At 38.5% G+C, this 14,497-nt stretch overlaps 3 protein-coding genes across 4 annotated transcripts in view; 2 read left to right on the forward strand and 1 right to left on the reverse strand.

Moving 5' to 3' along the window:
- The window catches only part of LOC140235530 (RNA polymerase II-associated factor 1 homolog), a 30,505-nt gene extending 29,700 nt beyond the window's left edge, over nt 1–805 (reverse strand). The window contains exon 1 of the mRNA XM_072315557.1: nt 617–805. Within this exon, the coding sequence (XP_072171658.1) occupies nt 617–663 (47 nt within the window). The 5' untranslated portion in view covers nt 664–805. The remainder of the gene's footprint in view (nt 1–616) is intronic.
- Nucleotides 806–1,044: 239 nt separating this feature from the next.
- LOC140235556 (signal recognition particle 9 kDa protein-like) lies at nt 1,045–5,728 on the forward strand. Its single transcript, XM_072315566.1, has 3 exons — nt 1,045–1,478; nt 1,900–1,968; nt 2,783–5,728. Exons 1-3 carry the CDS (start codon nt 1,407–1,409, stop codon nt 2,870–2,872), a joined length of 231 nt encoding a protein of 76 aa, XP_072171667.1. The 5' UTR covers nt 1,045–1,406; the 3' UTR covers nt 2,873–5,728.
- A 3,369-nt stretch (nt 5,729–9,097) lies between these two features.
- LOC140235567 (bromodomain adjacent to zinc finger domain protein 1A-like) overlaps nt 9,098–14,497 on the forward strand; it is a 41,580-nt gene continuing 36,180 nt past the window's right edge. For both annotated transcript variants that reach the window (XM_072315576.1, XM_072315582.1), the window contains exons 1-4: nt 9,098–9,340; nt 10,674–10,949; nt 11,289–11,444; nt 12,355–12,453. In XM_072315576.1, the coding sequence (XP_072171677.1) occupies nt 9,228–9,340; nt 10,674–10,949; nt 11,289–11,444; nt 12,355–12,453 (644 nt within the window). In that variant the 5' untranslated portion in view covers nt 9,098–9,227. The remainder of the gene's footprint in view (nt 9,341–10,673; nt 10,950–11,288; nt 11,445–12,354; nt 12,454–14,497) is intronic.

Below are 14,497 nucleotides of genomic sequence, written 5' to 3' on the forward strand. Positions count from 1 at the left end.
AAGTCATAATCTGCTTCCTTCCTCAACCTTGACGGCAAGAGTATGACGATTCTTGCACTTGCAGATCTTGTAATATTCTTGGTTTATTAGAACCTCTCCTATACAGAATCGCATCCAAGATCATAATTTAAATTAATAACTAACAGTTATAAGCGGACCACTGTAAACGAACGTCCATTTTTGGCCACTGGCACTGTCATGTTGAACACTTTGCCCATCCCAGTTTAGCTTCGACGAGCTGCTACAGGGATTATCATTTCAAGATTTGTTATTTTGTGGCTGAGTGAGAGAGAGAGGATCGCTCATATTAACTCACCCCATTAACCTAACCCTGGGATGCTACTTGTAATTGTACACAGCTTATACTGTCTTCGCGTTCGGGCTGTGTTTCGCAGTTACCCATAACCTTTAACCATTCCCTAACTTGGCAACTGCATGCTGCACAAGTGCAGTAAGTGTAGTGTGGATCATGGAGTAGGTACAATTTTTAACGTGTAGCACGAACTATTCAAATTTGTGTTAGTAAACTCTAGTAGACAATACTATGACTGAGCATGACTACTCTACTACCCACCCCACGTAGGCCTACCTCGGGTCTTAGCTAGTTTCTACTCACTTTCGATCTCGATCCTTCCTCTCCCCACTTTGAATTGTAGGTGGCATATTTTGGTCGGTATAATGAAGAGGTGCCGTAAATCTGCTGCGTCGCGACTAAAGATATCGAGTACTTTGAGTAGCTGTGTACCGCTCAGATGATGGCATGGCATCGGGCATCTGTGATGTTGTCATCCACCATGTCTAGGGGATCCTGTGTGCAGTGTACTACATGATACCGCGCCGTACCATTGTACGTACAAAACGTACGTTGCAAAAAGGGACGAACAGTTTTGTCGCCCTCAACGGTCCTAGCGGTAGCAGGCATGGCACAGCCTGGCCACGAGCCTGGCAGCAGGGCCACAATAGTCATGTACAAACATAGGGCATTAATCCACCGTCCACATTACCGTAGCATTTCAACACATCCGCGTTTCGCTTCATCACACGAGTCTCCTGCAGCTGACGTTAGCTTTCGGGGACTCAGACGCCAGAGCAACAGGGCCTAAAATATTAGCGTAGGCCTACTAGTTTACGCGACGACGGTGACTTTCTCAACCATATGTGATCTGGGACAAGGCCCGAAACGCATGCAGCTCTGCCATTTTCCAACCTGACTTTAGCCTCTTAGTAACTTTTTGTTAGTGTCCATCCACGCAGTACACTTGTCTTTGCTATTGAGAGTTTACTGTAGGCCTACTGTGACGTAGATTCTGTTATTTTTTTTCATAGGAATAGGTCTTGCACTGGCGAACCGTATTACAGGTTAGGACTAGATCTTCGTCAGAACAGAAGTATTCGGCAAAGAAATAATGACATACATCACGTCCTGGGAGGAATTTTCCAAAGCAGCAGAGAGGTTATACCTTTCGGACCCTTCAAAGGTAGGTCTAACGTTAAATCTATTAAAGTTGAAATGATCAGAAACTTTCTCCAATCAATGAAAATTAACTGCACTAAATCTAACGTTAGAATAACACTATCATCAGTAAATTTACACTGCGAATCAAAAAAGGAAAGAAAAATGGTAATCCAACTTTGGAGGGCTAGTTAATGAAGTGGTTGGTGTGCTTGAAGATGTACATGTCTGAATCTGATCTGACCAGTGGTGGGTGCTGAACTGAGATTTAATATGTCCGACTGCCCCCAGACCATCTCCATTAAAAAAAAAAAAAAAAAAAAAAAAAAAAAAAGACATTTTTGAAAAACTTTTCTTGCCTTCGTTGGTTGCAATAAACTGAAATATACAATGTAGAGCTACATTTAGATGTCTAATTGTATTATTATTAATTTGCCACCCTGCAGGTGCGGATCGTTACAAAGTACAGACACTGTGATTCTAAGTTGTCAGTAAAAGTCACAGATGATCAAGTGGTAGGTATAAGACATTTCACTTTGATTTTGCACGATCCAAGAAATGTAAATGTGATGTGTCATCACGAAAGCCATTATAGAGTCTAATGTCAGGAAAATAATTCTTTTGGTTTTGGGCAGATGTAGATTTGTTTGATGCTAAGCTTGAAGTTTTTCTACTTCCATATGTGGACAATGTGTTAAATAAAGAATTGGAAGTTAGAAATCTGTATGGATTACATGATGATGCATCACATATATATTGTGTAGAAGATAAAGATCAAGAATTGCTCACTCTGTGAGACGACACATGAAACATTTGACCCAATTCTGTGAAAGTTGTCTTATTACTATCCCAATAAGGACTTTATATACAGTTGTAGTTGCCCCAGGCAAGCTGGCAGGAGGGTCTGTAGAACCATTGCATAAGCCAGGAGACATGTTTCAAGGACCAGAGTTACGCTTGTATTTCATTTTGACTTGGGTACAGCCCACTGTAGCAGAACAAGAATCTTGAATCAAATATTGGGGTCGGGTCTGAAATGCAGTGCATTTTTGTGTGCAAGTCTACATTTGAATACATGTAGCTCAACTTCCTATAACAGATTTCGTGTCACAACTTTATTTTTCTATGAACAACTTGACAGGTGTGAAGTTATTCAGATATTGATATGCAAATGGTATTTTGTTTTTTACTCAAAGTTTCACTTATCAGTTGTGTTGTTCTGCTTGTTTCATTCCACATAAAGGCTATAAGTGTAGTAAGCTGGCAGTGTCATATCGTTTTTGTTTTTGTTTTATTTTCACTGATTCTTTATTTCTCTTTTTATTGCAGTGCTTGCAGTACAGGACAGAGCACAGCCAAGACCTGAAGAAAGTAGAAAAGTTCACCAATCAATTAATGAGGTTAATGCTGGCAAAATGAATATATGTTTTTAACACAATGGACTTGTAACAAATGTGAACCTTTGTGTGTACTTCATACAACGGTCAAAGTATTACCTAAAACTCAGTGACATCTCAGTTTTCTCATGTATCCCAAGTCTGGGCATTGTAAGGCAGTGTATATACATGCATACCGGATAATTGGAGCAATTTGCAATTGGCATTTTTGCTCTGCACAAACCATGCTGGGGCAGGTATCAATGCACCTCTTAATCTTATAATCATCATCTCAAATTACAATATACCATAATATTGAATACAGGTGTGTGTGCAAATAATTTGCTGAGACTCGAGAGCGATGACAGAGTTAAACTGCACAAGTGCTGCAGGGGAGATGACTTACACAACAGAATAGTCTGTATGTACCCAATAACTATCTTGCTCATTTGTTCATATTTCGAAGATATAATTATTCTGTTCACAGGTTTAGAGTAAATCTATTTGTATTTTTTTTCCACACCTCTGGGAAGTGTTGTTGTCCTTCTCTTTAGTTTACTTCTAATATTTCCAGAGTGACCTTCACATGAAAAAAATGACAAGGCAGATATTTTTCTTTTTCAAAATTAATGTAAATGGCAGAGTTCATGATTTTGAGGGGAAAAGTGAAATAAGAATGACTCAGTTGATATTATGTGCAGACACCAGTGGAGGCTGTTGAAAGATGCTCATAGAATCCATGGTAGATGATTTTTTGGCACAGAAAATATCTTCCATGAAATTTAACAGTATATGATTTCACAGAAACATCCATCAATAACTTCACTTTCCTTTAGTTTACAGCTTTTATTTAGTGAAACATTTCTGCTGACACTGATAATCATTTGTCAGATCAGCCTGCTAAATTAGCATGTTACATGGAGCTGTTCTATTACACAAAATTGAGTTAGAGCATGATGTCAGTTGAGCATAAGAATGACAAATGGGTTGGAAGTATCTGATTATATTACTGTACTTCTGTGAATCATTCAATAGTATGTTTCTATCACTTTGTATGTGCAATTGGATAAGCTATCAAAACAACATCCGAGGGGTATGATTGTGACACACCTGTACTGGGAGAAGAGATTTGTTCCAGACACAAAAATAGTTTGTTCAGTGTAGCTGTTTTTGTTTTATTTTGTTGTTTTAAAGATAACACAAAATACTTTTTTGGGACATCCTATATCATGTCGGGGATTTTTAGTGATGTGCATACTGATTGTCAGAGGAGATTATGAGATGATTAATCATGAAAGAGATGAAGTGCATTACTGTTATCTGCGTAAAACCAGGACAACCCAATTTGTAGTGTGACATAAAGACCTGTAGTGTGGGGATATCATGAAATGGGAAGGCTGGCCCCGCTCGAATATGAAGAATCCCTGTTATACTTTTTTCACACACAGCCAAGAATCTTGACTGGAGACCGTTCCAATATACTTCAATGCACATACATGTATTTGCTGATGGACACTAATCGTGATTTTCAAATATACTCTGGTGGGCAGTGAATGAAGATCAGTTTAATCGGGCCACCCATGTCTCCCCACGCTACTTGGTCTGTAAAAGATGTAAAATGTAATGCTATACTCCCATTTTCAGGGTACCACTATTTGCAAACTTTTAAAAATTTTCTGTGAATTAGAAATGATGTTATTTGGATATTCCACGTAACAAATTTATCTTTACGATCATACTGCCAGGCTAATGCAGTTTAATTCTGATCAATATGGTTATGTTTTTAGTTCTGTTTGTTTTTCTGGCTGTTTGTCTGTCTGTGTACAAGATAACTGGAGAACATTTGAACAAAGTTTTACAAAATTTGCAGGGTGTGTTCGTAATGATGTAAGAAAGAAATATTGAAATTTGGGGTCATGAAGTCGAAGGTCATAGGGATCATAGAGGACATTAGATAAGCTCAGTCTCCCAATAACTCAAGAACAGATGATCAGACTTTCACCAAATTTGCAGGGTGTGTTCGTAATGGCGTAAGAAAGAAACATTGAATTTGGGGTCATAGGGGTCATAAAGGACATAGAATAAGCTTAATCTCCCAATAACTCAAGAACAGATGATGGGATGTTCACTAAACTTGCAGACTGTTCATCATGAAGTAATAAAGAATTTAGTTCAGGGGTTGTGAGGTCAAAGATCAAAGTTCATAGGGTTCATAAAGGACATAAAACATCCTTAATCTCCCAATAACTCGAGAACAAATGATCAGATTTTCACCAGACTTGCAGGGTGTGTTCATAGTGAAGTAAGAAAGAAATTAAGTTTGGGCTCATGAGGTAAAGACCAAAGACCATGGGGATCATACCGGATATAAAATACACTTACATAATACAGTCTCCCAATAACTTGCAATGGATGATCAGATTTTTAACAGATGTATTGTGTAGATGTCCCTATACATATGTACCTCAATGTTTGTGTTGAAGATATTGCCCCAGAAAAATGATATTTTAATCGTTTCTGCTTGGCAGCGGTGTGCTATCTTGGAGTGCTCCTCAAGTTCTATGTAGATTGACTCTTGTACCATTTACCTTGTACATTATATGTTTCTGTTTCTGATTTGTAGGTCGTAATAATGTCAAAATTATATCAAGTAATGGAGAAGTTAGGAGAAAAAGTTATAGTGTGTGGGGAGAGGGAATTGAGCATTGGATATGTCTGACATTATGCTTTAAAACAGAAGTAATAGCACACTGTATAGAAAATTGTGGGTATTGTTAAATCTGATTCATGTTTTAGTACATTATGTTATGATATTCTCCTCTTTTTCCTTTTTTTTTTTTTTGCTGTCAAAAAAGAGAAAAATCTGACAAAAAAATGCAGTGCATTTCTTCCCCCCTCCCATTGTTCATGTTTTTGTAGTGTATTCCAGACCTATATCGGTGCAATGTAAGTGTACAGTACATGTATGTATAGCTGCTTCAACAAAAGCATTTGTTCACAATACCATGTAAACCAAGGGAAACACATACTCACGCAGTTCACAAGAGAAGTAATGCTCTTTTCAGTGAACTCATATTTAAAGGGACTGTACAGTACTGGTTGAGGTGGGGAATTCATGTTTCGAACATTCCTAAGTGAGATAATGAAAAGCCTCTTATGAAATATGAAAGAGCATGTAATTTTAAGAAGGATTCAACGTTTATTTGATGAAAATTGGTTTTCAAATGGCTGAGATGTCCAAAAAAGTGCTAATAATAAAAGGCGACATGCCACAACTTTATTAGGATCTCTTTGTTTCACCTTGTTTTTGGATATCTCAGCCATTTCAAAACCGATTTTCATCAAATAAACTTTTGATACCCCTTAGAACTGCATGCTCTTTGACATCTCATAGAGTGGTTTCTGAATATCTCGCAAAATCCTTACCTCGACCAGAACTGTACACACCCTTTAACCCCTACTAATGCAACACATATATTTTCCATGTTTTAAAGCAAAACATTGGTAGGAAGAAGTTTCTGAACAAAGTTAATACACAGAGATAGTAGTGAAATGTTATAGTGTAAAGGATATTGTAGATTTCTGGATTTCTGGGTCCTGTTTCATAAAACTTGTTATCAGCAACAACTGCCACATTTCTATGACAAATTTGCTCTCAGCCAATCAGATGCAAGGATTTCTGTAGCTTAGAACAACTGTTGTAACTTGATATTGATAACAAGTTTTATGAAACAGGGCCCTGATCTATCAAAGGGATTAGAAATAAGTAAATTGTGTGTGAGTGTGTGTGTGTGTGTGTGTTCATGTATATATATATATATATATATATATATATATATATATATATATATATATGTATACTGTGGGGTTTTTTTCAGTTTCAGTTTCTTTATTTCACCAAAGCAAGGAACATATTAAACACATACACACATTGACATCAGTATATAAATACAAACATTTCAGTTGAAACGGCAATTCAATTTCAGATACATGTATTTTATGTGTTTAAGGCACATAAAACAAAAGGACATGAAAAATGTGAAATCAAAGTAATGATAAAGAAGTGAAATACAGTATAGGATGTCTCGTAAAGGGATATAAAGGAATAATATTCTTGACATATATATGTAGTGAGTTTGGGTAAATTATTTCTTATACAATGTATATATAGCTATATGTATATATATATATATATATATATATATATATACATATAAGAATACATGCATTGGCAACATGTATGATATATGAAACAAATGATTAATGTTAAGTCTTCCATTTTTTAGCCCGAGGTGTATAATGAATTGAGCCTCATGATAGGCCATTGTTATATTTAGGGGAAAAGTTTGTTTTCATTTTGGACAGCAAAATAAAATTTAAACAGAAACCAACATTATATAATTCTTGCCTTTAATATCATCGAGAGAAGTTCCCTTAAATGCAGATTTGGAGTTGTACGTGCACCAAGGCCTAGTTAGAAAATCAAACACTCGGACGGTTGCATGGAGTTCAGGGAATTGGATACTGGAGTGTTCAAAAGGTTGAACTTTCATACTGGCAAATTCTACACACTGCCATCTAAGAATCTACAATGTGATGTCACAATACGTGTATAGCAGAATGACACATAAGTATAAAAGTAAACTAATTGTAGTGTAGATTTTAGTACAAATTCACTGCCGGTAGTAATTCCCTTGACTTGTTGCTGAAGGCAATGAAGAGGAATACGAAGCGCAGTTCTCAGTGCCTTTTGGAGGAACCAGGTCAAATGCTCTTAGAATGCAGATTTTGGAATTCCTTGCATATTTGTTCTTTGAAAATACATTGTTAATACCACGGCATCTCAAGGCTAATTACATGTGTTGTGCTAATTGTGGTCGACTCGTGATCTTACATCTATAGGTCAGCCTGAAATTTACATATGCATACGAGTATACAATTATAAAAATGCAAACTCAGATGGTCAACATATTATATACCGGTAAATAAATGAAGAGCAACTAAACCAATAAACCTTGCATTCGTAGGTTGTGATTTTGGCATGCTCAACGCACTTACTTCAACGCGATTAGATGAGTTTTTAGGATAGGCCTGCCTGTATCACCACTCGATCTCAGGTCCATTTACCTGGTAAGATGTAAAGGAATTTGAAGAGAAGAGTATAGGCCTATCGGTAGGGGTTGACACTGCTCGATTATCTCTCTCTCTATATATATATATATATTTCTATCAAGTGCAGATTAGACAATACTTCTTACATCGTTTGTTGAAATATATGTAGGCCTACAGTTCTAATCAAAGCAAATTGTACTAGAATATGTGCTGCTTCAAATATAAAATGCTTCACACCACAGCCCAATAGTTCTACTTATTACTCAGTGAAGAAGTAGAGTTCTGTTCATATGCACAGATCTGTTGGCGGTTTGAATCGGAGACTAGTGTGTTGAGGAGTTGAAACTGAGCTGAGTGCGCGCGATCAGTGAGTGTAGTAAACTGAGCGCCATTTATTCCCCAAGAAACGTTCGTCGAATCCTTGCCTCCACAACGTACACTGCGATTTACTGCGATCGACCGGGGTGCGCTGCGCGCCATCTCGCAACAATCCGCAAACACGTCATACATCGCACAAACCCCCTATGCGTTGAATGCGTGTAGAAGCCATGCAACTGGAACGACTGAAGTCTTCTTTCGCCGCGCCGTCGCTCGTTCGTCGAATTTCGCACAAACAGCGAGCCAGCCAGGCTGGGATATAGTGTGCACTTCGAATGTGTGATGTACGAAAACCACCTCTCTACCTCTCTCAACAAACGTTCAAGTAAGTACCCTGCTACCCTATATTTCTCCTTCTTGTTTTACTTCACAGTGCTGCATTTATCGCAAAATGTAACCGCAAGTTGTGCTGAGAATCCCTCTGTTTTGTGAATGCATTGTTTTATTCTATATCGTGTTGATTTAGAACACATGATACTTGTCCAGACGATACGATCGTACGAACGCGAAGAAACTACACTCTGCACACATGCGTTCCTGCCTTCTTTATCATGTTTATAACTTAGTCTTTCAATGGGCAAATGCTCAAGTATTTATCATGTTCTAACCACTGACTGTGAAGATCGCCTTTTTTCAAAATTGCGTGATTTTGATGTTTTCACGATTTGGAAAGAAGGCCTTGCGCCTTGGTTTCTTTTCTTCCCCAAGTTCACTGAGCTCTTGTCTTGTTATTCTCACCTGACTATGGCTATTGGCTTATGCATTCCATACACAGAGAAGCTCCCACCACATAACACCAGCCTACGCAATTTACAGCTCTTCAGGATCACCTCAATCAACAGTGGGCCACTGGTCACTGGTGTTCAGAGGAAAGGGTGCTCTGTGTAATGTTCCATCCCTGAAGCAAAATGCCGTTGCTTCGTCGTCGGGAGTTTAGGCCTGCCAAACCGCCAAAAGATTTGCAGCCTGATGAGGAAGTTTTCTTGTGTCGACTTACTAATGAGATATTCAGGGATTATGAGTGAGTAGACTACCGGCTTAAGAATTTTGGGTAATCCTGGGTTTTAGGGGGCTAACATTAAATTATTTTAGGCTTACTTAAGCACAGCCCCTAACCTTACCTGGCTGGGGGGTTCTAACCCTAAAACCCTGGCCTAAAACCAAACCCTAAAATCAAACCCTACAAAGCCACCTAACGTTAACTGTAATCATATGATACAAAGCACTTTATTTTTCTTCAATTTTAGCGTGAGGAGGGGGGTACATATGGATGTGGCTGTGCTGAAGTTAGAAGCCTTAAATTAACCCCCTGAAACCTAGGATTGCCCAAATTTATCCTTGACCTTTTCTGCACCTAGCCATTGACTGAAATGAGGATATGAATAAAACATAGGGTCTGGTGAATCTAGAGCATAGAGGATCTAGATCTAACAGTTACTCCCTAGTGAATGCCTTTACATGAATAAGAATTTATTAAGTTTGTTGTAATCTTCACATTTCAATAATTCAATTGATTTTGACTATTTCAACACCTTTCCCGTCATGTAAAATAATTTGACCAAGAGTTAAACAGATAGGGCTATATTCTGAGTCTAACAGTCACGCTGCACATGATTCATGAAGTGCAATGTATCTTCCAGGAGAGAAAGTGAGTTTTTTCACAAGAAATCAAAAATTCAAAGAGAAATATTGTGTTCTTCATATGTTTGACTTGAGCATAATGTGGAGGTTTCTTCCTTTGTATATTTACACACAAAACAGGAAGACGAAGAAAGGATTCATATTTATTTGTGATAGTATTGACCGATTCGGGTTCGTTGAGGGCAGCAGACATTTTATGGCACTGGGCGCAGCCATGAGCTCAAATTGCGGTGTCTCAGCCGACCCCCCCTGCTCTCCCCCACCCCAAGGGCAACATGTTTATCGCGCACTTGTAACAAAGGTTCGCGCACTAAGCAAGCATTCGCGCACTCAGTACGAGACGCCCATTGGCTAAAGCAACCATGCATCAGTTTTTCATTCTGCGCGCGTGCTAATGTAGGGAGAGGGGTGGGGAGTGGGAAGGGGGGGTCGGCTGAGACACCGCAGTAATGGCGCTGCCCATGCCAAAAATACACATTGCGCGTCACAGAATCGGTCAATAGCGACATCTTTAATATTCTGAGTAGTGAATTGCTCTTTGTGTGCTGAATAGTGCTGAGTAGTGGTAGCGTCATATTGTTGTACATATAGTAGTTTCCATGCATAGGAATGCTAGAGTAAATACAGCTGTATGACTGGAAAATGCAAAGTGCGTAACAAAATGCTGACAATCCATGTAAACTACCACTGTATTGCTGAATATTTTGTTTCAGTGATTTCTTCAAGAGGACAATCCTGTGCAACAGCTTAGTATGGAGCTGCAGTTTGACAGGGAGGCCTGGTCTAACGTACCAAGAAGCGATGGAAAGTGAGGAAAGGGCTCTGAAATATTTAGCAAGCTTCCCCGTGTACCTTGAGCCCCCTGTCCTCTACCTGGCACAGATGACCAAGCGAGGGCGGCTGTCAGACATGTGTGATGATATTTTCTTGTTTGTCAAGGATCGCTTCTTTGTTGGGGAAATTGTGGATGTTGTACACCTGGATACCAGGTAATTTTACACATTTTCTGTATTTATATTGTAAAATTAAGAAACAAAATTGTGCAGAAATTACTAATGGCTACGTAAGTGGAATCCAACCACTTTCTTGTAAAGCTCCCATATTGTTTGTTTTTCTAACTTGTCATACAGGGATTTTTTTTTTTTTTTTTCAATTTGTTCAATGTTCTTTTTTTTTTTCCTTTTGTCGCAGGCTTGGGCAAGAGGACAATTTGTTTTTAGTGCACTGTTTCTTTTATGTACATGAAATGAATGTCAGTGTCTTATCATCATATCAAAATGTGTTGGTAAATATGTCATTCCATTTACATTTGCAATTGACTAACACAGAGAAACATGCCGTGTGAATCGAGTCATCGTTCCTCCTCAGTACTCAGCAGATGTTAGTGCATCAGAGAGCAGCGATGATGAGATCATATTTGTCATGGATAATGGAAAGGAAGAGAAGATGAAATCTGTTCATGCAGAGCACAAGACACCCAAAAGGTATACTACAAGGTTTGGTGACAACAAACATACATATTGACTGTGTTACCTCACCCTTATCTGTGATCCCCTAATGCCTTATTAGAATGCTATGCAGATCATGTGATTCTTAACCAGTGTAGTGCAATGAGCAGTACCATCTAGCTCACAGCTGCCTCAAGTATGCATCTACCGATAATTTGTGTATGCCCAATTCCCAGTTGACTACAAGGAGAAAAAAAAAAAAAAAAATGATTGCTGTCAGGAAACAATATACAAAGATCATGCTCTATTTATGGTCTTGTTCCTGACCCAATAATTGGAGTTAGCATTTTTTTTTTTTTAACCTTAATCACTTGTCTTATTTAATTGTGGTATGGATACTAATCAAATGATTGGCTGAGAGCTATCACTCGAACAGTCTGTTATTTTGCCTTAACGCCATTAGTATACTTATGGCCAGTACTAACAATCACACAAATGCTTTAAGCTGCATAGCCAGTGTATTATGAATGAGTTGCAATTGTTTTTGTGTGTGGATCAGTCAGCTTGGAACTGCTACAGGCCTGAGAATCTTGTGAAAATGGATGCCGCAGAATTTTATTCAGAATGCCACCATTTTGTCAACAAATAATGCACAACACTTGGTTGGGTGTTAGTGAAGTTTTCCATCTCGGCTCAGGCATCATATGTTTCGAACTGTTCCAAAAGTTACTTTCATGTGAATAATTCTTACTATTAACTAACACCTTGTGTAGTGTACATTATTTGCAAAATAATAATTAAAGACTGATAATGGCTGTTTTGTCTTATCAAGTTTGGTAATTGTCAATGAAGTTGCTGAAGAATAGTAGTGTGATTCTCTTTAATGACAGAAAGTTATGTCCTGCTGTTGTTAAATGTTTGTTTGTTTTTCTTTTTTCTCATCCAGGAGTTTACCTGCTCAAATGCTCAAGCCCTCGATGTACAAATATGAAGTCACCTCACTGCAAGGCTCAGGAACTTACATAGCTCCTCATAGCAATGTCAGGTCAGTGATCATGGTGATGCCCAAATTGGCAGAATGGAAAGGAAAAATTGCACGGACGTGTAAATCAAATCAAACTATGTTTTTGTAATTGTAGTATGATTTCTACAGATACTGGCTAAACTTTGTGAGCAGCATTTGATTACCATACATATGCTTTCTTGCCCATTAAAACCATCAAACTTCAAACAAACTTGCAAACTGTCTGTGCCACATAGTTCTAATGCAGAAATAGGTTAATGGGACTGATGAATGAAAACCTTATGAGATGACAAATTTGACAATTGTTCATATAGTCGTATCTTGTTTCTTTAGCAATTACAAGATTACAGTGTACTAGAGAGAAATTCTGTTGTTTTTAAGTGACAAATAGTGTTTGTTTCTCTAACATCAGGGAGGTGAGAGGAAAAGGAGTAGGCACTGGATTAGTGTCTTTTGAACCATCCTCGGAGCCGCACTCCCCAAGAGACCACTCCACTAACTAGATTACTGCCGCTTGGCCGCACAGTGCACATGCGCAATCCTTGTCAACAGGCTGGTGGGTCTCACCCCTCCCTGGCCAGAACCTAGATTACTCCACGTGGTACTGGTGGGTGGTGTATACTGGTGCATTACCCATTGCTGTGCCTGCAAATAACACTGGTACATTGTGATGTGCAGTGAACTGGTTGCATGGTCACATTTTGAATTTTGCAGCTAGTATTTAAAGTATTATAACTTATATGCATTTACATGTCCATGTACTATAAGATTTCTTGGGAACAATGTACTTTGCATGTTGTATGGTGAAATAACTTTTACATGAAATGGAAACAAATTATGATTAGCAGCACCAATAATAATATACTGATTGTAAGAATATGAAGGAAACATGAACAGCTGAGTAGTGGAACACAGGCCCTATAATGATGTCTGATGATGATAATAATTTTAATACCAAGCTAGCACAGAAAATACCAACCACAACAGCAACAACCACCATAAAGATACCCATTCAGCTTTCAAATAAGAATAAAACAAAAGCAGTCAGACAAAAAAAAAGCGCCATGGTGAATATCTTATCAGGCATACAGTGATACAGGACATGTGAGATAGTTCAGCTCTCACTGAACTCTCACATGTTTTCACCATACACCAGGCAAGGAGGCAAGTTATTTCACCAAGATTAGGTCCTATAGTAGTCTCCATCATGACCACTCTGTCGTAGATTCGAGCCCTCCTGCCTCAATATATCCCCAGCATACAACAAACAAACATTCAAATAGTGTTTTCACCCCCTGGAGAACTAAAATTGCTCACAAAAATATGTTAGTGGAACCAGAAAAAACATGTCTTGGCGGATGTACGCAAGTTTCCCAAAAAATATGACAAGAGAACCAACACGAGCGAACAATGAAGTGATACATCAGACTAAAGAAAAACCCCAACATCTGCTGATCAACAGGTGAATTTCGTCAGCGCTAGTCAGGATTTACACTTGACATTGCGTCGTAATTTGATTAAGACAAGAACAAAACAATGGCTATTGTTAAACAGTTACATTGTCAAAACTCAACTTCTTCTTGGCCGATTTTCAAAATTTTTGTATCTATCGAGAGCTGAATTCTTAGACTAGCAGGTCCCAAGAGTATATGCTGTGTGAGCCTGCATAAAGAATGTAAAACCCTCATACAAGTCCTTGTGAACACACACAAGTCAACTGGCCTGTCCATACTCCTAACGATAGAGGGCCAAATCACCGCGGCCCCGAGGATCGAACATCAAAGAGCAGTGATAACGATCAGACTGACCTCGTTACGTAAGAGGTCGTTTACTTGTTCGTTGGGGCACTGATCCCTTGTAATCCTGTGTTGAGTGATAGGGAAAACCCTGAGGGCAGAGTGCCCACTCCTTTTTGTCTCACCTCCCTGCTAACATTGAGGTAACTTAAGTGTGACATATCAGAGTTCTGATGACAGCTATTGCTCTACTTAAGTTGTTTTGAGTGTCGGGGAAGAGCTTTTGCTTTAAAGAAATTACTTACAAAAGCACCATAGCATGCATCTGC

The sequence above is a fragment of the Diadema setosum genome, chromosome 1 (assembly GCF_964275005.1).
Source record: "Diadema setosum chromosome 1, eeDiaSeto1, whole genome shotgun sequence".
Lineage (NCBI taxonomy): Eukaryota > Metazoa > Echinodermata > Echinoidea > Diadematoida > Diadematidae > Diadema > Diadema setosum.